General features: G+C 32.2%; 2 protein-coding genes across 7 annotated transcripts; both read right to left on the reverse strand.

Moving 5' to 3' along the window:
• Positions 1 to 5476: 5476 nt before the first annotated feature.
• Positions 5477 to 7973, reverse strand: LOC114302134 (putative aspartyl protease At4g16563). The gene has a single exon (XM_028247113.2). It carries the CDS (start codon positions 7089 to 7091, stop codon positions 5685 to 5687), a length of 1407 nt encoding a protein of 468 aa, XP_028102914.2. The 5' UTR covers positions 7092 to 7973; the 3' UTR covers positions 5477 to 5684.
• Positions 7974 to 12334: 4361 nt separating this feature from the next.
• LOC114302138 (uncharacterized) lies at positions 12335 to 21028 on the reverse strand. Of its 6 annotated transcripts, none has more exons than XM_082906607.1 (7): positions 20776 to 21015; positions 19936 to 19974; positions 19376 to 19510; positions 18424 to 18600; positions 18216 to 18338; positions 15249 to 15467; positions 12335 to 12894 (listed from the first exon to the last, which is right to left on the reverse strand). In XM_082906607.1, exons 3-7 carry the CDS (start codon positions 19400 to 19402, stop codon positions 12517 to 12519), a joined length of 924 nt encoding a protein of 307 aa, XP_082762733.1. In that variant the 5' UTR covers positions 19403 to 19510; positions 19936 to 19974; positions 20776 to 21015; the 3' UTR covers positions 12335 to 12516. The 6 variants fall into 6 exon arrangements, with proteins under 6 accessions (XP_082762733.1, XP_082762734.1, XP_082762736.1 ...); XM_082906608.1 differs by having other exon boundaries at positions 19936 to 19969; positions 20776 to 21008; XM_082906610.1 differs by lacking the exon at positions 19376 to 19510 and having other exon boundaries at positions 20776 to 21028.
• Positions 21029 to 21288: the final 260 nt, after the last annotated feature.

Below are 21288 nucleotides of genomic sequence, written 5' to 3' on the forward strand. Positions count from 1 at the left end.
TAGTGTTAGTAGAGTGAAACACTAATACTCCAGACCAAGAAAATAATTTCTCCTACCAAGAACGGCAATGCACTAAAACAATGCTAGGTATGAGGGGCGGGCGCGGGTCGGTTGCGGTCACGGAACCTCCAATCCGTCATTCGTTTGTCAGATTGGCAGATTGGAGAAAATTAATCCGCATTCGTCCGTCAATCCAGCGGATGTGGATTGAGCGGATTAGCGGTTTGGCAGATGGATACGAATTAGTTTGGCGGTTTAAAATTTTATAAATTTTTAATATAATTCAACTTGTGTACTTCCTCAAAAAAAAAAAAAAATATTACAGTTAATAACTTAAAAAAGTATTACAACTGTATGCCTCATCCAAAGAAAGAAAGTTTAAAACTTTAGAATATCACAATCACTGTATGTCTCATCCATATATTAAAATTTACAGCATGATTCATCTACATAAATTATTACAATCTGTGATTCTTAAAATATAAAAACAATTCGAACTAGCAAAATCATGAGCTGAGCAGTAGTGAAGATTTTATATCTTTGTATTGTTACATCTATATATAATTAGATTTAAAAATCAAAAAATATAGATAAATAATACTCTTTTTTTTTCAATTCAAAAAATATATTCAAGTTGAATTTTTTTTTTCAACAGAATATTTAATTTCTTTTTCAATTGAAAACACAAACCAAATATTTAAACAAATTAAAAACACAAAGTCTTATAAATTATTAGGGGTGCTCGCAGTTTGGCGGTTCGGTTGCGGCTAAAGGAATCTCAAATCCGCCATCCGTCCGCCAAATTGACGGATTGGAGAAAATCAATCTGTAACCGTCCGCTCGTCATCACGCATCCGTCCAAAATGGGGCGAATCGGATCGGTTCGGTTCGGTTGGTTTTGGCGGATCGATATATCTACTGTTCACCCCTACTAGGTATATACAAAATTCATCCTCATGGATAGCATTTTCCCCTGCCTCGCACGATTTTTCCCGCTCTGTTAAGGAACTGGGTTGGAGACGGATTTTGCTTGCGTAGTCTCGTTCTACCAGATCTCGTCCCGATTGTATTTAGTAAATATATATAATATATATATTTTAATATTCTTGTACTTAATATATTTATATGCATTTTCCCTTCACCCTGTTCTACTAGAGGATGTTATCTGGACCCATGAGTTTTATCACGTATATTTTATTTAATAATCTGAATCGTTCATTTTGTAAGATTTTCTATTTGAATCACCAACAAAAAAATTAATTCGATCCGACCATCATAGTATGTTCAATTTATCATGTTTGTCTTTAAAATAATAAATGGTCTATTTTCAAAACTAATTTGTTGTCCATTTTTTTTTTTTAAGATAAATGTAATAAATGAATATATTACAATTATCGAATTATTTTTTTAGTGATTTATATAAGTAAATAAAGAAATTATTCAAATATCAAAATAGAATTCATAATAGACCGGGCTTGGAAGGATGCCAGCCCTAACTGTTTTCCAGCAATGAGTGCTCAACAATTTGAGAATGAGAAAGAAGTCTCGTGGGTAAATGCATTTGGATGCGGGGGTGAAAGACAAGAATGTGATGTCGGCCAATGTGCTCTCTGGGTCTCTCTCATGCAATTTGTAGGAAATGTGATGGCCCAATGTACCTCCTTGTCGGATATTTGGCTCAACTATGCAGCCGTACTCATATTCCAAAGTTTAAAAATTGACAAAAAGTTAACGGCAAATTACTCGTATATCCTCTTCGAAAGGGATATAGTTTTATCTAATTCTAAAATTATTTGGGTAGATTTATAAGTTTTGTGCGCTTTTTTTCTTCTTTGTATTTCTCTTTTTAATATTTGAAGATCGGTGATCACGTATTGCTTTTTCTCTTTCTCTTTCTAATATATAATTATCGATGACCACTATTGATTGAGGTTCACTAACAACAATCGATTCTTTATTTCGCCCCTCACCAATAGCGAAGGAAATGAGTTTCTAACGAAGAAGATGAATAAATCTGATATAGATCTTCTCAAATTTACATTAGATCCTTTCTTTATATTTGTTTCTTCTTTGATCTCTTAGTTTTTCTACTTTTTCTATCTTACGCACTTCTTTTTTTCTGTTTTAATGAAGAAAATTTTCAATTTCTGAACAAATTTTTTTCGAGTTTTAATTACAAGCGAGGGAAACTAAACTAAAATTTTCTAGTTTCAATTTTATTTTATTTTTTTGTATTGAAATTAATCATGCTTTAAAATTGTAAAATTGTTACAATTTCAAAACATATTTTAAGTTTGGTTAATGAGAAGAAATGCTTAATAGAATCATATTTTGAACGTGTAACAATTTTACAGTTTCAAAGCTTGCTTTTAGTTTGATCAATATAGAAAATTATTTACTTAGACCTACAAAAATTTAAAAATAACTTTGTTTTTTTCCCATTGTTATTGTTGTTGTTACTTCTTATTTCGGGGTTTTTTTTTTTCCTTTCAGTTTATCAATATTTAACGCATTTTGCTATATTTTTTCGCTCTAATTTTTTCATTTATTCTTTTTTTGGACAATATTCTGGACATTCCGATAAATTTCAGGTGATATTCTTAACGTCCAGAGAACGTTTTTGACATTCCGGTGACTTGCAGTGACATCTATAACACTATAATGAATTTCCAACAATTATGGATGGTCATTTTCCCCACCCCGATTAAGAAGGGAAAAATTGGTGAAATATCTCTCTCCAATTTTATGTAGTAAGAGAGGTCTAAGATATATTTTTTTATTAGCTAAAGTTCCTTGGTGAAATTTCTCTATGATCATACTAGAAAAATATTTCTCTGTGAAAATTGAAATTTCTGTGTCGATGTCGAAGTTTCTCTGAGTCAGGCCAAAATTTCTCTCAATCTGGTACAAATTTTTCATAGTCAAATTTTCTCTATGAAAATATTGTGGAACCCCAACTACAATGAAAATATTGTATATTATTTATCTTATAAAATTTTTGTATCATGGGTTTTAAAAAAAATTTCCCACTAAGAAATGGGGTGGGGAAAGGTTTTGTTTCCCTCGCCCCGTTCCACTGGAATCCCGTCCCAATTATGTTTATTAAATATATTTATATGTATGTAATATATATATATATATATAATTTATTTATTTTTTATTATAATAAATTAAAATACTAAAATATTATACTTAATATTAATTTTTATTCATTTTATTTTTTATTTTATATAATATAATTCTCATTAATTATAAATTATTATTTGTAATATATTAAATTATTTATAATTTTTATTAACTTTTTCATTTTTCAACTTATAAAATTAACCTGCTTTTCACCCAGCATCCATCACCCCCAATTTGCCACGCCTCGTATATGATACAAGGCAAGGGCAGATTTTATAAACCCGTCTCAAACCTGACTTGTGACCATTCCTACCAGCGATACTCTAACAATTTCCCAATGATATTGAACTTTCCGGTGAGTCTCTAGTGACCGTCTGGCAGAAGTACAGCAATAGTGAGATGCAACAGCGTCTTTAATTTTTTAATTTTTTTTAATAACAATTAAAAATATATAAAACTAATTAGTACAAATATTTTGTTTTGAAATTAAATAGATTTTGAATTTTATACCTATTGGTGAGTTCCCCAAAAGTAAATAATTAGATCCACACATTTCTTTTAGGGTAAATTATAAACACATCTCCTGAGATTTATTTAAATTACAAATTACTTCTTGTGGTTCTAGAAATTACATTATGCCCCTAAGGTTTCTAATTTCTTAACAAATAGGTCGGTTTATTAATAAATTATCAAGTTAATTAACAGTTTTTAATAATGTTAAAATTTTATTTTAATTAATAATTCAAATAATGTTATTATTGTATAGATGAACAGATAGAAATTTTACTTTTTTCAATTAATTCTGCTAAATAAAAAATTCTGAAAGGGAGATATTTATAATTTTCCAAATCACAGGAGACAATTCGTATTTTAAGCAAATCTCAAGAGGTATATTTGTAATTTATCCTTTTTTTAAAAAAAATGAAACTTTTAGTAGCTAGTGTTACTGAAAGAAAAAAGTCTAATTAAAAAAATATATATAGAAAAAATTGGGTCCTAACTATTGTATTTGAAAACATAGTAAAAAATTTAACAGAATTGTACACATGAAAATAGTATAATAAAAAATATCCAATATTGTCCAACTTACTTGACATATAACCAGTGGTGTTTGTGGTTTGCTTTGATAGTGACTTTTTTGTTACCTTATTTTTGTGTGAATTTTTTTCTTCAAATTTTTAGGAAGTTTAAACTTTTTAGATTTTATTCGATTAGATGAACCAAAATCTAAATTTAAAAAAAAAATTCAAAATAATTTAGAAAAGATAAAAATAAACAAAAAATAGTAAATTTTGTTGACTTATTTTTTGACTTTTAAATTTTTTTTTATAGAATTGTTTGAAAAAATTATACTTTTGTAGATTTGTCTACATAAAACAGATCAGAATTTTTTTTAAAAAATGATATATTTAAAATATATATATATATATATATATTAAAAAGAAAAAGGTGACTTATTTGGGAGATCTAAACAGTCCTAAGGCTTCGTTTGGCAATATTATTTTTTAGTCTAAAAGTTTAAAAGTCACTAAAAAAATTAAAAAAATAATAACTTATACAAAAAATTCAAAGATTTCCTTTCTTCTTTACTTTTTGCACATTTTTTTCGTAAAAATTAAATTTTTTTTTTTGCATCATATTTTAGTTAAAAAAACTAAAAAGTTTCTAATTTTTTTTTTAATTTTTATATCATATTTTAATTAAAAAACTAAAAAATTACTAAAAAAAATTATTTCCAAACGAGACCAAAGCCCTAAATGTATAAGTAACACCATTAGGGAGAGGATGTGGCATAAGGTGTTTGGCAGGTTAGTTTGTGGCTAAAATAGTCACAAAAAATAAAATAGGCTATTTTAGGCATAACAAACAAAATATTATATCCAACCCATAATCATTACACTCTTCTCTCATAAAACAAGTCAAAAAAGTCAAAGAGCCATTTCCAAACCAAGCTTTTTAGCTTAGGCTAAAATAATCAAAAAAACTAAAAAGTCAAAAAGTCAATCCACTTCCCAAACGGATGCAAAAGGTCTGTGGTGTATGTACTTATAATTATATAAAAAATGACATAATTTTTTACTTTTTTGAATCATAATTATAAAAAAAATGATAATCAAATACAAAAAAGTTATAATTATGATATTTTAAATCCCTATATATTATATACATTTTTAGCTATGTCATTTTGTTTTTTTAATTATGATAATATTTTATTTATAATTTATAAAATTTTTAATTATACCTTATGTGATATTTTATTATGATTATTTTTTTAATTATAATTTAAAAAATATAAAATTATATCATTTTATTTTTTAATTATATAGCACATATATCATCTGAAAGCGTGTATCATAATCTTTCCATGATAATTAAAACATAATAAACAGATGGAGTAGTCATTTCAGCGTTAGCATTGTTGCAGAACTCTCCTAGATTACACAAATCACAATCTTCATACGAATTAACGATCTGCAAAATTTATTCCCAATTAAAATAAAGGGTTCAAATTGATAAATATGTTATTGTGAATTTTCCCAAACTCCCAATAATTACTTTCAACTGCAAGAATCTTGTTGTCTCAACCCAAACCTCTCATTCTTCAAATCATACTCCACATAAAAATTCTGCATTTGAAAATTCCCCAAAATCATCGCCGGACCTCCTTCCCCTGCCGGACCAGTCACGCCGTCCGTCACCACCGCCAAACACACCGCAGTATTTCCGGCCAGCACGAAGTAATTCTCCAGCGGCAGCGCCACCTCTGCTCCGCCCTTGAAGTGAAGCATCATTTCCGGCAGCTTCACCTTCTGTGTGTCGGAGACATTGAAACACGGTCTGAGACCGATCATAGACTCAATCTCTAACACCCTCGAATACCCCTTTGTTTGAATTACGAACTGGGTCAGAACGGGATCGAAGACTTTGCTCGACATGTACGTGAAGGTCGACCCAGAATCGACGACGGTTCCTCCATTACCGTCGAGTCCAGGTGATAAATACTCGTACGGAATCTTCACTTTTTTGCCTCCGATGGTGATTTTCCGGAGACCCACGTAGTAGTAGACAGAGAAAGCAGCTTTTCCGGCGACAATTGGGTTTTTGACGAACGGAGTGTAGCTGACGCCGGCGGTTTTTTCTGCGGAATCTGACCCACTTTCCAAAATGAGTCCGGTGGTTGCGGTGGAGTCGTCGAATTTTCTAGAGAGAAGACAGTAAGAGAATTTGTTGAGACCGAGTTGACTCGGCAGCGACGCCGGACTTCGGCCGAAGCCGGCGATTCCGGCGGGTTGGCGGGAGGAGAATAGTGAGCAGCCGACGACGAAGCCCGGGACCTTCTTGTCTGGCAAATCGAGGGTGTCGACGAGAGCGAATCCTCCGGTGGTGCCGCTACCGTAGAAAATCAAGTAGGGTGAGCAGATCTGGGTACAGTTTTTGGAATTGGGTTTGCAATCTTGGCAGTTAGTGACATTGGTGTTGTGAATCCAACCGCATTTGGGGTTGGAACATCCAAGAATTTTGACGGAGGAGGACAATTTGGGAATGAAGAGAGGAAACCCAGATGGGTCGGAGCCAGGGAAGGAGCAATTATTGCATTGGTATCGGTGGGTACAGGGGAACCAAACGACGTCGCTTCCAGTGTCCATGATGAACTGTAGGGTTTGGGGAGGGGTGCCGAAGCTGAGAGGGATGGAGTAGGCTCCATAGCTGTGGGCGGAGATAGGCGTGGTGGTGGAAGGGGCAATTTGGGGATGTTTGAGGTGATGGGCTCTGGAAATGGACTGGGTTACTAGGTGGCTGAGTTTTGAGTATGGATCTGGTGGAGATTGGTGTGGGTGAAAATGGGAGAGAGGGATGGTGGTGGTGGTGGTGGTGGTGGTCGGTGATGAGGAAGTGATTGAGGAGACAGAAAGTATAAAGAGAAAACAGAGTAAAGAAGTTGAAGTAGAAGAAGAAAAAGCCATGGTCTTTTGTGTGAGACTGAAGAGTATTATTGCGACTTTTTTTTATTGAAAAAGAGTATTGTTGCGACTGTTTGTGCATTCGAGTTAGTTGTGTTTTTAATTAGAGAGAGACAGAGAGAGAGAGAGAGAGAGCATCGGATGGGACAATGCGAGATTGGATTGGGGGGTTGGGGGTGATGTTGATGGAAATGAAACAGTGCCATCGTGAAGCAACACAACTGTCCTTTGTGTGCATGTGCTGCAGAGTGGTTTCCAGAGATGGGCTTTGACGGTGAATGAGATTGACGGGGTAAGTTTGTAAATTAATTAAAAATAGGGGGTAACAAAAAAAAATTAAAAATGATTGGTAGCTCGAATTTGAGTTTGTCCGAACGTTTGAATTTGTACATGCCGGTCGACTGGCCAGATGACTACCTGAATGATCGGTGAAACACTTATCTATCGCAGTTCTCAACCTTATCGATCGCAGTTGTCACCTTGTTACTAGATGATCGGTTGGACGGCTGAAAAGTTAAAATTCAAGTGATTTAGGTAAGCCAAAATTCAGGCGATGTAGCATTGCTCAAAAAAATATATAGCATAAATATGACTAGTAAAAATTTTGTATAATTAATCGGGTTTTGATTTGTAAAGAGCAATGTTAGGAACGCAGAATACAAAAACTAAATATAGAATGAGACATAGATGTTTCACAAATGATGAATCCCACAAGTAAGTCCCACATCATGCAGGTCTCACCTCTTGTGGAATATTTGTGTCTCATTCTATGTGCACATATAAGTTGCACATTGTCGACATATTTTATTCTATGTTTAATTTTCTATGCATTTAAACTTATTATTTGTTTATCCTAACTTTATAAGTGAAATTGATGCAATGTGACTTGTTTGAATTATTTTATCTGTACACATTTAAATTATTTAATATGTACTTGTTTACATTATTTGAACAATTCTTCCTGTATGATAAATTAAAAATTAAGAAGAAAATATCATTTTATTGATTGAAATTGAAATCTCACTTCACGGTTATTTGAATGAAAAATGTTTGGAAGCACTAGCGGGAATACTAATGATGTGACAGTGGACCCCGCCCACTTTCTATGTCTTTTTTTTTTTTTTGTCATGCCCAATATATTAGTGTTATTAGTGGTGTATTTTTTAGTGGTCTACATTATTGTTATATTTAAATACTTTTGAAAATTTATTTTTTAATACATATCAAATAATTTATCAATCGAACTGATTCGTGATCACGGAATTCGTCTATCTTTTTTCTTTTTCTGGGGTTAAATTATGAATATGAGACAAGTTGAAAATGTGCAATTGTAGCCATTTTTAAATTGATGGAGGCTATGAAAGAGACAAAATGAAAAAAGAAATTGATGCAAAGAGAAGAAAAAGTGATGCATGTAATTTTGTAAAGTGAGAATTAGATAAAATATAAGCAGGCAGTGCCAATCTTTTGAAAAGTCAAGGGACCATATATATGTTGTGAAATGATCCTATAATCATCGCGCACATTTTATTCCGTAAAGATAAATGAAAATTTATTTAAAAATAATTCATAAATATCAAATTAAACAAATTTTAATATAGTGAAAGTACTTTTTTTATCTCAAATAAAATAAATTATTCTTTTTCTAAAAAAAAAATTATTATTTATATTTAAAAAAAAAATTAAAATGAAAATCAAGGGGACCATAGTTCCTTTGACGCCACTGTGAGCTTTCTCCCTAGACTTTATGAACTTTTTGTGATGGATGATAGTCTTTTTTTTTCTTTTTTTAATTACATTCACCTTTCTTAAATGTTTAAAAAACGTATGATTAGCGTTATAATTTTTATATAATTATATTGAATTTATTTATGATTTTAATTTACAAAACTGTTAAGTTATTTTTTTATTAATAATTCATTAATTACATGAATAAAAAAATAATATTATCATCTCTTGTCTATTAAAATATATATTTATTTTTATATTTACTCATCATTTATATTAGTTTCAGTCGATTTAATTTTATTAAAAGAGATATTAATATGATTATATTAAAATTATAAAATTAATTATATTTTTTTCACAATTTTAAGCTGAGTGTAATTTATTTATTTATTTTTCAATTCACATGGCCTATGACTGAGGAAATGACACCTCAGTCATTTATTTATGGAAAAAGCTTCGGCCCCAGCGCGGCACTGGAGTCGCGTGTGATTGGTCCAAAAAAAATATTTATTTATTTATTTTTTAATGATTTCTGTCAATTCCATGCTGCCACGTCACTGGGGTGCGACTCCCACTGGGAGTCTGAAGCACGGCTCTTTATTTATTTTGGAGAAGAAATGTTTGAGAGCTTAAGGGAGAGTTTTAGGGTGTGTTTGGTTTGATTTTGGAGATAATTTTTAAAAAAAAAATTGGAGAAAGGGTTTATAAATTTTTTTGGTTTGTTTGGGTTGTATATTTTAGAAATAGTTTTGGAGTATACGAGTTTGGAATGATTTGATATTTTTGTTCTAGTTGAGTAGATGTGCGTGAGAGAAAAAGTGATTGAGAAGAAGAGATGAGAAAGGAAAAGTGATTGATTGATGTGTAAGAGATAGAAAGTAATTTTAGAAATTATTTTTCCAAAATCACTAAGCCAAACAAAATTTTAAAAAATTTTCTTCAAAATTTATTTCTCAAAAACCAAACCAAACAACTAATTTGTGTGTAGATTTTATTTGGTGTGATATTTTGATTTTTTGATTTTTAATTTTTTTTTTTTACATTATTAAAGCTCAATTAAAATTCTAATTTTAAGGAATATATCACGGTTGTTTGGATAATCATTTCACAGAATAATCAACCAATTATTATATAGTGTATTTGGTTATTGATAACGAGTTATTAAATGTGTACTAATAAGACATAAACATTAACAAGTGAGCCCCTAGCACTCATGTGATGATGATGTGATTGTGTCTGTGGGTGTGTAATATTTCCAAAAAGATCAAAGCAAGGCTCATGTGATGATGATGATGAATATATATAATATATATATAAGGTTAAATGCACCTACAATACAGCCACATATCACCACCAACATTAGTAATTGCAATGTTATTAATTAGGCCACTGTTCTGTGTATGCAGTTGTGGACCCTCTCTTTTGGCATTTTGGTCCAGAAATTCACCTTTCCAGCTCCAATGATAGCTCTGATCTAATATGCATTATTGTGTGTGGCAGCTCTTAATTTTGTGACTTCGCTTGTAAGACCGAGAGACACTAAAGTTGACAGAAGTCACGTTAAGCTTTGGTACTAATGAAGTGATGTCAACCTTTGTTATGTCATCTTCATCTCACCTACACTTGCTTTGATAAAGAAATTCAGCTCGAAAGAGAGATGCGGAGGCGGAGGCGGAGGCGATCGACTCTCTCTCTCTCCATTCCCTCTTCCCCTCTCTTGTCTTTCTCTTCTTCACTCTTCTATCTGTTTCAGACATAAGGAAGGAAGAAAGAAAAGAAAAGAAGGAAAAAAAAAAAAAAAAACTGCCGTTTTGAACAGTTGGGGGATTCGGGGAAGAGAGATTCGAGCTGCGAAGGATTATTGAAAGAAATTAATGGTTCGTTTGGTATGAAAGATGACTTTTTAACATTTTAACTATTTTAATTTGGAGTAAAAAAATCTCATTTGGAATAAGTTTTTTGGTTTTTTTAAGTTTTGTGAGAGAAAAAATAAAATAATTATGGTTTGGATGTGACATTTTGTCTTATTAAATTAAAAAGTTTATTTTGTTTTTTTTGTAATTATTTTAATCAAAAAACCTCATTTCAGCCAAAAAGTCTCATTTTAGTTTATACCAAACCATGGCTAAGGTTTCGTTCTAATGATGTTGTAAAAGTTTTCTATTTTTAAATTATACAAAATAAAACAAAAATTTGACATACAAAAAATAGTTTGAAATTAAATACATTTGGTGAATTGTGACGTATAGTAACTGGAGTGAAGGGTGGATGAATGTGACGGTCGTTGATAGGGTGGCCTAAGGTGATCATTAGAGTTTCGTGGCTAGAGTGTCGCTAGGGTTGCCAAAGCTTGGTACCAATTAGAAGGTTGACAATAATCGCCGGTTGTTATATCTGACCTATGTATTTCATAAGAAGCAGTCTTTCTCTCTTTACCTAACTGAATGTTTAAATAAATATTTAGTTTATTGTGTGATCTATCATCACTATATTGATAATAAATGAAATAATAAACCCAATATGGTATAACAAAATATTATCATTATGGTATTAGCAAGGATTCTGGTAAATTGAACTACTCGCAATTAATTAAAAATTGAATGAACTTGAACAACCAGACCAAAAAGAAAAGAAGCTTTCACGAGTCTTGTGGAATTTTATTGGCAGAGATTATTTTAAGTTATATTTGAACGTTAAATTTATAGAGAAATTATAGAGGAAAAGTAAAGGAGAGGTGAAAAGAAATTTAAAATAACAAAATGTAGAGACAAATTGGTATCAATAGAGTGTAACAATATCGTATTGGAAAGACCTGAATTTTTTTTAAAATTATTTGTTGCAATTTGCAAAAGAGTTTTATAACAATCAAATCAAACCAACTGTATAGAGTCATGAAACAATATACTAGGATGTATCAAATATCTTGAGCGCAATGATATTTAAAACCATATAAAAAAATGATATGAGAAGAAATGAAATATATATATATATATATATTCTCTTTTTCCATTTGTCTTTTTCCCTTCAAAAAACTATTAAAAAGTCTTTGGAACTTTGATGATCACTTGATTTCAATCAACATATATATATATATATATATAGAGAGAGAGAGAGAGAGAGAGGGAGGGAGGGAGGGGTGTGAGTGTATATGGGGCCCCTCCCCACACTTATTTTTTGTTGGGAGGAGAATTGGCACATGGTTCAGTCTGGGCACATTAACAGTCATTTTCATTCCAAGCTGGGGACCACCTGCTCCAGTCTCTTCTGCTACTGCTTACTACTACTACTTGCTACTCTTGGTTAGTGTTCTCAAGACCCAAGTTTTGACTTGTCCACATTTCACACACCGCAATTGGGTTTTCATTAAATTTCTAATTTAAATCATTTATTTTATCAATATTCACAGATTATTATTAAAAAAATTGTATTGACCCCGATAATCATAAATCATATATATCTGGCGGGTCCCCCTGTTTGCAGTTGTTATAGATTAAGCACACAGTTTGGCACAGAAGGTATATCAAGACAAATTTGGTATTAAGAAAAAACACTACATTTTACAAAGTAAAAATTGATTTCATGACTTTTAAGTTTTAGATGACTAGAGACTCTTACAATGGCCCAAAGGCATTAAAAATTACCTGCTAGAGAGTAAAAGGTAGCTTCCTCTGTTTTCGGGACAATAAACCGGCAACTACTGTTACTTTGCCCTCTTCCGTGCCAAAAACCGTTCTTTAGCTGCAGCGACTGCATCTTCGTTTCTCTTATGATGATCGCGTTTTGGTTGCTCTGTCGAGGGCTGTTCAGGTACAGCTTCTGTGGAAGCATCGAGAACTGGCTTTGCGACTAAGGACTCGGATCTCTCCTCAGGCTGGCTAGAAGCCTCACCTTGATATTCCTCTCTTAGTTTGGTAGACTCCAAGGGCAACTTAGTTAATTGAGGTCCTTCTTCAGATGCATTAAGAGTCTCTTCTTTTTGCTGCTTCTCGGATTTGCTTGTTTCAGCATCTTGGGCACCAAAAGCAACATTTTTTGATAGGTTGAAGTAGAAGTCGGTCATGTCTTTCTTCTTGGTAACCTTTCAGACAGAAAATAGAAAATATATTGTTAAAAAACAGACGAGAAGTCTACAGAACAAAGACAATATAACAAAATTACCAGGCTTCCCAAAAAAAAAAAAAAGAAAAAAAAAAGAAAGAAAAAAAAAAATTGGACATAAAGAGAAGCCAACACTGTGAAATGTGCAAATATAGTGTGGTGAATTATTTTAGAATAAAAAATAAATTTTAACTCAAGAAACGATGACCAGACGCTTGATTTTGATAAAGGCATGAGCATTTAAATTAATTGAAACTTTAAACTTGCAAGGAGTAAGAGAATTCATCCACGATGTAATAACTAATAAGCAATCACACATGTAGAAGACAATTAATTAGAATGGGGAAAATACTTACAATCATCCACTAGCTAACAAACCAAGTTTACAAGAACACAAGACTGAAACAAAGATCACACCTATTCAAATCTATAGCCAGTTTTGTTGTTCTGACCTTAAATCCGTATGTTCAATATTCCTTGAAACTATTCAAATCCACTATACCCACTAGCATGCCATGATCACGAATCCACATGAACACAATTCTCAGCACAAGTCATAATGGATGTGTGTGCCTACATCTATATGAATGCAGAGTTTTTTTTGAGGAACCCATCCTAACTCTTGCTTGCTATAGATTTTAACCACTGAGATTACCAATAACTTAGTTCTCTCACAAAGATCGGCAAGTACTTTCAAGGGAATAATGTGGACTATAAGAAAATCCCCGTCTACAGAATTCACATAGAAGTCACCAAGACAACTATGCAGAAAAAAGAATCCTAAAGATCTTCCAGGCAAAAAATACCTTCCCTTATCTCGTTGCAGTTCACACAGAATAAAGTCTTGAGTTCTTCCCCCTCTCTCTCTCTCTCTCTCTCTATATATATATATATATATGTATGTATGTATGTTTTTGTTTTCCCTGATTTCATTCTTACTCTGGTAATAGTTTTACAAGAATGTGAGATTGCTTGCAGTTATGTTGCTTTGTTAACATTTCAACTTAAAAATAGATTAACAAACTCCATCATTGACCATCAATGATAACTGCATATGACACAAAACCAATCATCTTTATAGTACTCTATTGAAGCTGAAATTGTAAACCTCAAGACCATTTCCCCCATAACTTCCTAAAAAAATTCTCAAAATTGATATGGGCTCAAAAAAGACATATTTAAAGCACCAAAAAGGGGACCTACGTACATGATGAACATTTATATATATATATATATATGAAGAACCAGAACAGGAGACGTACAAGACACACAGAACAAATTCAGCATGCTAATCTTTAAAGATGAGCAGAGAAAAAGTGGTGCATTTTAATTTCAACATCTCCCTCAACCCCAACACACACACACACGCACTATAAAAAACAAAAAACAAAATTCACACCCATGAGAAAGCGAGAAAAACATTTGTATCTTCATCCACCATGGAAGTTACTGTAAAAAGCAAGCTTTACAAATCAATGTTTTCATACAATTTTGAACTAATTCTTAAAGGTAAAGGTAACTGTTTATTATCATGAATGAAAAAAGGAAGCATGATATCCATTAAGTTTAGCGCAAGGGGGTGCCACCCTAGCAACTTGTTCTAACTTTTATATATTTTGAATTAGTGAACACATCAGAACCATGCTCAGCATAAGCAAAGACTTACCCTCAGGTGTGCACATGCTACTTGGATTTATACAATATGCCAATCTAAAAGAAGTGTACAAAATTTTAAATGGAGAAAGTTTGTTCTTTTGTAGTAATAGTAATAATACATGTACACAAGTCTAGCCCAATCCTGTTACACCAGGTAACATGTAAAACTTTCTACTCAACCCAGTGGACAAATAGTGAAGTCTGTTCTAAGTTCCAAACACACAATATCAATGTATTAGTGCTTTAAAATGATTTTCTAACCTTCGTAAGAGCAACACAAATGCTTTGCAGTTAGAAATCTATCTTCCTTTCTCCAAATTTACTATCATAAAAACAAATGAAGATAACCAAGCAGCAAGCCTAATGACCCTAGAACATTCAATTTGTGTAAAAACTTCTCAGGTACATAGGATTTCAGCTATTGTAAAGTTCAGCCCAGATAATCAAATTTCCCATAAAAAAACGTATTCTTTACTCTCAAATGTTCATGCAATGTACTAGATAACCAATCCCTACAAAAACAGATCTAAAACAAAATTAAAATTTACCACAGATTAACATATAAGTTCCTTTAAACTCAACCAGACATGAAAACATGCAGAAGATCATGTAGCTAGTTGATCAGCAAAATAACTGCAAGTTAGATCACAAGAAGACCAAACAGAAAGTTACACATACATCCTCTTTCTCTTCTCGAAGTTGACGCCGACGTTCCTCCTCCATCCACTTAGCTTGCTCTGCAAGTTTCTTTTTGTAAGCACTAGTAACAAACTTGTCCTTGTCTGCATAGAGGTGGTCTTCTTTATTTCTCTCTTTAGCAAGTTTTCTCTCATATATTATCTCTTGTTCTCGCTCGCGTTTTTTTGCTTTATCAATCAGTGCTTGAATATACTTCGGCTGCAACAGAAAATCAAGGGCTCATCAATTTTTAATTTTATTTTTCTTGGTAAGTATCAAAGGACAGTGAATAAAAAAGAAACAAACTCACAGCTTGCTTCTTTTCCTCACACGGGAAAAAGAAAAATAGAAGAAAGAACTGAATACCAAATAGCCCATATCACCATTTATCTTACATCAGATTGATCACCCACCAGTGAGAGTTGCATTCCCATTAGAGAAATTATGATGTAACTGCAAGACAATTAAGGGGAACTCTCTCCCACTAGTAGTCCCAAAATTAATGTTCATTAGCAGAAAAACTAGGTTTGGGGGGCTGGTTTTCGTTGGGTTTTGTAGTTGAAAAAGTAGTAACAATATGAGTTTGAAGGGTTTGTATTAGGTTCACAAAAGCATATACAGGTTTTAGAATAAAATCACAAGGTTTTGATACTGTTTGGGGCCTGTTATGAGCACTGTGAACAGTATCCTTGCAGCTTTTATGTTCACAAGTCAGAGTGCCAGGGTTGAGGAACTATGATGCTTGAGGGTTGAATTAGGAACTAAAACAGATCTGACTACAGAGTTCAAAGGCATACATATATAGAGAATTACAAAGAAGAAAGAGAAGAAGATGAAGATAAGTTAAAAGTAGAACATGAACGCATAACATGACAACCTGGACATGCCAACACGACAAGTTTTAAAAAAAAGCATGGCAGACACGCAAGGGCTATGCCCAAAACATAGGGTATGTTTGGTTTGTGTTTGAGAGATATGTTTTAGAGATAAAAAGTACGAAAAGTTGTTTGGTTTGGTTTTTTTCAAAAGATGTTTTGGAAAATTATTTTGAGAGAGAGTTTTGAAAAAAGTAATTGATTTGATGTGTGTGAAAGAGAGATTTGTTTGGAAAACTTGTTTGGTTTATAAGTTTTGAGAAATTTTTTTGAAAAAATTTGTTTGGTTTGATTACTTTTAAAAATTTATTTGTAAAGAAAATTTTCCAAAAATTTTTCACAAACACAAACCAAACGAACCCATAGTGTTTTATATATTTATTATATTTATGTCATATCTATAAATATTTCATTCAAAGTAAAACCAAAAAAAAAAAAAATACAACACAACACAACACAAATTTCTTAAGTTTCAAGGAGGATGTATCAATGCATATAAACCTATGTTATTTTTTTTATTCATTAGTTCTAAGTTATTTTGTTCAAACTTTGTAATCTATTTTGTATGTCTAAGCAACTGACACGTGAATGTGTCCTCCAAGTGTCCGAAGCATGTCCAAGTTTAATTTTTTATAAAGAACAATAGTACATGTAGTGGTTGAAATGAGTGTATTCATATTAGAATGCTACAGATGAACGGTGTTGCAAGAAAATATAAAATAAGAAATGGATTCATTAGGAAGAAGTTAGAAGTAACACACCAATTGAAGATAGGCGGAGGTGACAGTGGACAGCTTGTTGCTTCATCGTGATCTTACCAAGGAACTATGGAATTTATTGTTCTCAATTTTTTAGGTCTGTTGGGTGATTCCCGCAACAATTATGAGGCTGCTAGAGTGTTGAGGTAGTGGTTGTAGGTTGAGAAGCAAGACAAAAGCTTGGATGGTGGCACCGCTAGGAATCATGTGGTGCTTGTGGGGAGAAAGAAACAGATACACATTTGAAGACAAGGATTTGGGAATACATACACTCAAAATGTGTTTGTTGCATACATTTCAGTTTTAGTGTACAAGATTTTTCTTTTTTAATCTTCCTTTTCTATTGTAGATTTTATAGAAGAGCTCAATTTTGTTGTTGAGCCTTTTTGACAACTTATAGCTTTTGTACAAAGATTTTGCCCCTTCTAAGAGAAAGAGATATGGCCATGTGCATCTTAGATCAATTAACACTGTGAGGAAGAGTCACATGAGGGTGCTCAAGGAAATAGAGGAATGACTGCTTGGTTGAAGTCATAAAAATTGACATGTTCATCTCAAAAACTTAACTGAAGATATGACTCTGAGTAGAACCAACCAGAGGAAATGGATCCATGTAGCCAGCCTAAAATAACTGGGACAAATGCTTGTTGAGTTGAGGTGAGTTGAGACATCAATTTTTGAGCAGGTTTGTCGTTGTAATAATGGTACTAAGGTTACACATGTCAAATTTATTATGTCTCTCATCAAATTTAATTATAACTGGACAAATTGTAACGTACTACATTACCAACTTAGTGGGTGTTTGGGAAGTGGATTTTTTTGTAGGTTTTTTTAGTTGTAGGATATTATTGGAGAAAAAAAAATTTGTGTTTGGGAAGATAGTTGGGTTTTTTTGTGGTTGGATGTGATGTTTATAAGAGAAAAAGTGAAATGATTATGGAGTTTGATGTGATATTTTGTTTGGATTTTTTTTTTTTGGTTTTGTAACCAATTTGTCTTTTAGTGGAAAAAAACAACAAAAAAAAACCTAAAAAATTTGTTCCCAAACACCGCCTTAATAGAGTAATGATTCATCATCATGCCATCTCCCCACTTCCGTTGCAAAACAAAAGGATGAAGAACTTAGGAAATTAAAACAAAATGAAGTAATGAGTAATCATGAATCTGCCTATTAACTTCAGGATACTTTTCAAATTGATTATGATTTAATTCTTCAAAATCAATTCCCAAGATTTTGTGATCTAAATTCTAAAATATTAACCAAATATTCAGTTTAAATTATGAAAAGTACAAATGCGGTATGCTTCTGATAAGTGCTTATATGAAAAGATTACCTTTTTCTCTTGACGATCATGCACCAAAGGACGAACCGCTTTCTCTTTCATTTCATCATATACTCCGTCATAATCAAACACAGATGGGTCCTCTTCCAAGGCTTTCTTATGTTGCTCCTCAATCTAGTGAAAGAGAGAAAACAAACATTACATAGGGGGAAAAAAAGAAATCAGTTTGAAAATAGATATCTATTTCTACACAGCTCACATCCTTGAGAGCCTTGTTCTTGCTGGCCTGGCGAGAAATCTCTTTCTCAATGTCATCATCATCGTCATCACGGAAGCCAAGAGGAGGTGGGAGGGGAGGTCTTGCTGGATGCTTCTTTTGCTGGGATGGTGGAACCCTAAGTTGCAAACCGTATTTCTTCATTTTACTTTTATTACTCTGAAATAACGAAGATAAGATGTTAGAATATGATCACATAAACTACAATTTATTTATTTATTTAAAAAATATATTTCAATTTTTTGAAAAAAAAAAAAAAAAACACTTATATGATCACATAAACCCATAAGATGCCTACTCCCAATCCTGAATTGGCCAAACATATCATGGCTCATCGACTCCCACATCACCCATCCCCTGACATCCTTAGGTAATAAAAAAAATGGGTAATTTGACAAATGAGTTAAATATCGATCATATTTATTTATGGAAGACCAATGTTTACAACCATAAAAATAGAAAATTTCAATCCCAAGGAAGGCCACCAACCCAATGTATGCACCATGTAATGATAACCAATTATACAAAGGGAAAGGCATAATTAGATTCAAATATTTTTTAAGTTATTCCTAAAAAATTCAGACCAAAATATAAAGCACTTTCAGACTACATTTGATGGGTTTCTTCACCAGCAAAAAGCTTGGTTCACAACACATCAATCTTCTTTGAGTCAACATATTCCAATCTCCTCTATATAAGGAGGTCTCCTGTCACGTCCCCAACCTGCCCCTAAGAGTTAGAGAGATAACCGGCCAGTAATCTGAGATTACTAAAGGCCTATTTTGACAAAACACAAATGTTTGATAGAATACTGGGACCACAAGCGGAAGTGTCTTTTTTTTTATTTTACAACAACTAATCAGAAAACAAACCTATCCATTGAGCAGTGCGTAACTAACATGAAAATATTACATATATATCATGTTTACATTACCCGCACAAGTAAATTAAATACAACCATTCACAAGACACAATTTCATAATGTAGACTCCACCCAAGTGACAACTCCAAGAAGGCTATCTTAAGAATCTTCAAATGCAACTCTAATGTTGCCCTTCGTGTTACTCACCTACATATATATATATATATAGGGAAAAGAGGTGAGCTAAAGCCAGTGAATAGTAATACAGTAAACTGAAAATGAATGAACACCGATAAACTTTATTAAAATCAAGCGCAAGCTCATTTTGAACATAATATAATTTGCATATGATAATAAAATTGAACTTGCAAGCATATACATAGCGATAACATTCTCAAAGCATTTCGGAATGGAACATATTCCACAACAGGTAGCAAAGAACTCAGTTAGTACAAGAGTTATTGGCATAATTCCCAATAACTAACATAATCCAAGATGTCATCTTAATACATGACACAAAAATATAAGATGTCTATTCATAACAAAAATAATATCTTAGCTTTCATAAACATATAATATGTTTGCATTTCGAATCATAATTTTAAGAAACATAAGTTTACTATACTACTCACAATGGGCTTGATTCCAATAATGCATTCTGATGGTCTGACCTACATGATGCATATACACATAAACGTCAGTAACAAATTACAATTAATTGAACCTACTCTTCCTTTCTAATTAATTTAATTAAATTCTTACTTTATTTTCCTAATCAATTAACTTATGTTAATTTCTAGCTTATTTAACACTTAATTAGATGTAATTTATGTCTAAAGATGCTAGGAAAAAGAAAAGAAAGAAAATATGAACATAAGGAAATTTTCAAAATCTGGCTGGTATAGGATGTCTCCTTGAGCGGTGATAGAGCGGTGAACTTAGTTTCTCAGAACTCAGGTCTGTAAAATGAAAATACTGGATGTCAAACATCTTCGCTCTAGCGGTCTGAGACTTTACAGATTCGAAATTCCTAAAAATTCAACTTCTCAAACTTGATTCCATAGCTAGGGTTCATGCAAAACTTCATCCAAAACTTGGGATTCCATTAATAAACATAAGAACATGACATATTCCAAATTCTTTTGCATCAAAATCTTATTAATTCCAAAATTTAAACTTAAAATTCCATGAACTTAATATTTTCCAAATTCTTCTTCTTTTGATCATGAAATTAAAGTCTCAAAACTTGCAAACATCATGAAGTATGTAGAGATTGAGTTGAAATTCATGAAGAATGACCGAAATCAAACTCAAATAATCAATTTCTAAACCCAGTTCTTTGTACCTAAATTAGTTGAAATTTCCTCATGCTTTTCCTAATTTCTTTCTATTTTCATGTAATTGAACCCAATTACTTCTTAAATTCAACTATCACATAAATTTCTTGCAAGAATTAGGCTTGGATTTCTTACCTAGAACTTTAATTTGTTGAATCACTTGAGTTCTTCCTTCAATTTTTCAGCACAAAACTTGAAGTCTTCCTTTTCTCTTCTTTGTTCTTCTTCAGCACCATGAGTTCTCTCTCTCTCTCTCGATCGATGCCCCCTCTCGGTTCTCTCTCTCTCCCTCAGGTTTTCCCAACAAAAGAGTTAATTAATTGAATACACACACCTTCACTTCTCAAATTCTCGAGAATGTACCCTCCGAAATATACACACATTTTCCGTGTAGTTAAAAAAAGTCTCAAAAAATTAAAAAATTAAAAAATTAAAAAATTATTAAAAAATCAAAAAGTTCGTACTATTTACAAGAATTTATTGAAAGTCAAAAATTAATAAGGGTAGAATTGTCATTTTAATTTTAATTAATTATAGTTAACACTTGATTTAAAATTATGAGTTAATTACTTAAAGTCTTATTTACAAGTGTTATGGTAATTCAGGTGCTATGTAAGATTTTTAGAATCAATAAGTCCTATTTAGTAA

Source organism: Camellia sinensis, chromosome 14 (genome assembly GCF_055761805.1).
Source record: "Camellia sinensis isolate YWXY chromosome 14, ASM5576180v1, whole genome shotgun sequence".
Taxonomy (NCBI): Eukaryota; Viridiplantae; Streptophyta; class Magnoliopsida; order Ericales; family Theaceae; genus Camellia; species Camellia sinensis.

Excerpts from the sequence above, each read along its gene's own strand:
- LOC114302138 (XM_082906607.1), bottom strand. The coding sequence starts at position 19,402 with ATGGTTGTATTTAATTTACTTGTGCGG. Across the intron at positions 18,601-19,375 it reads TATTTAATTTACTTGTGCGG|AGTAATAAAAGTAAAATGAA; the intron begins GTAATGTAAACA and ends TCGTTATTTCAG. Across the intron at positions 12,895-15,248 it reads TTCGAGAAGAGAAAGAGGAT|GTTACCAAGAAGAAAGACAT; the intron begins GTATGTGTAACT and ends TCTGTCTGAAAG.
- LOC114302134 (XM_028247113.2), bottom strand. The coding sequence starts at position 7,091 with ATGGCTTTTTCTTCTTCTACTTCAACTTCTTTACTCTGTTTTCTCTTT.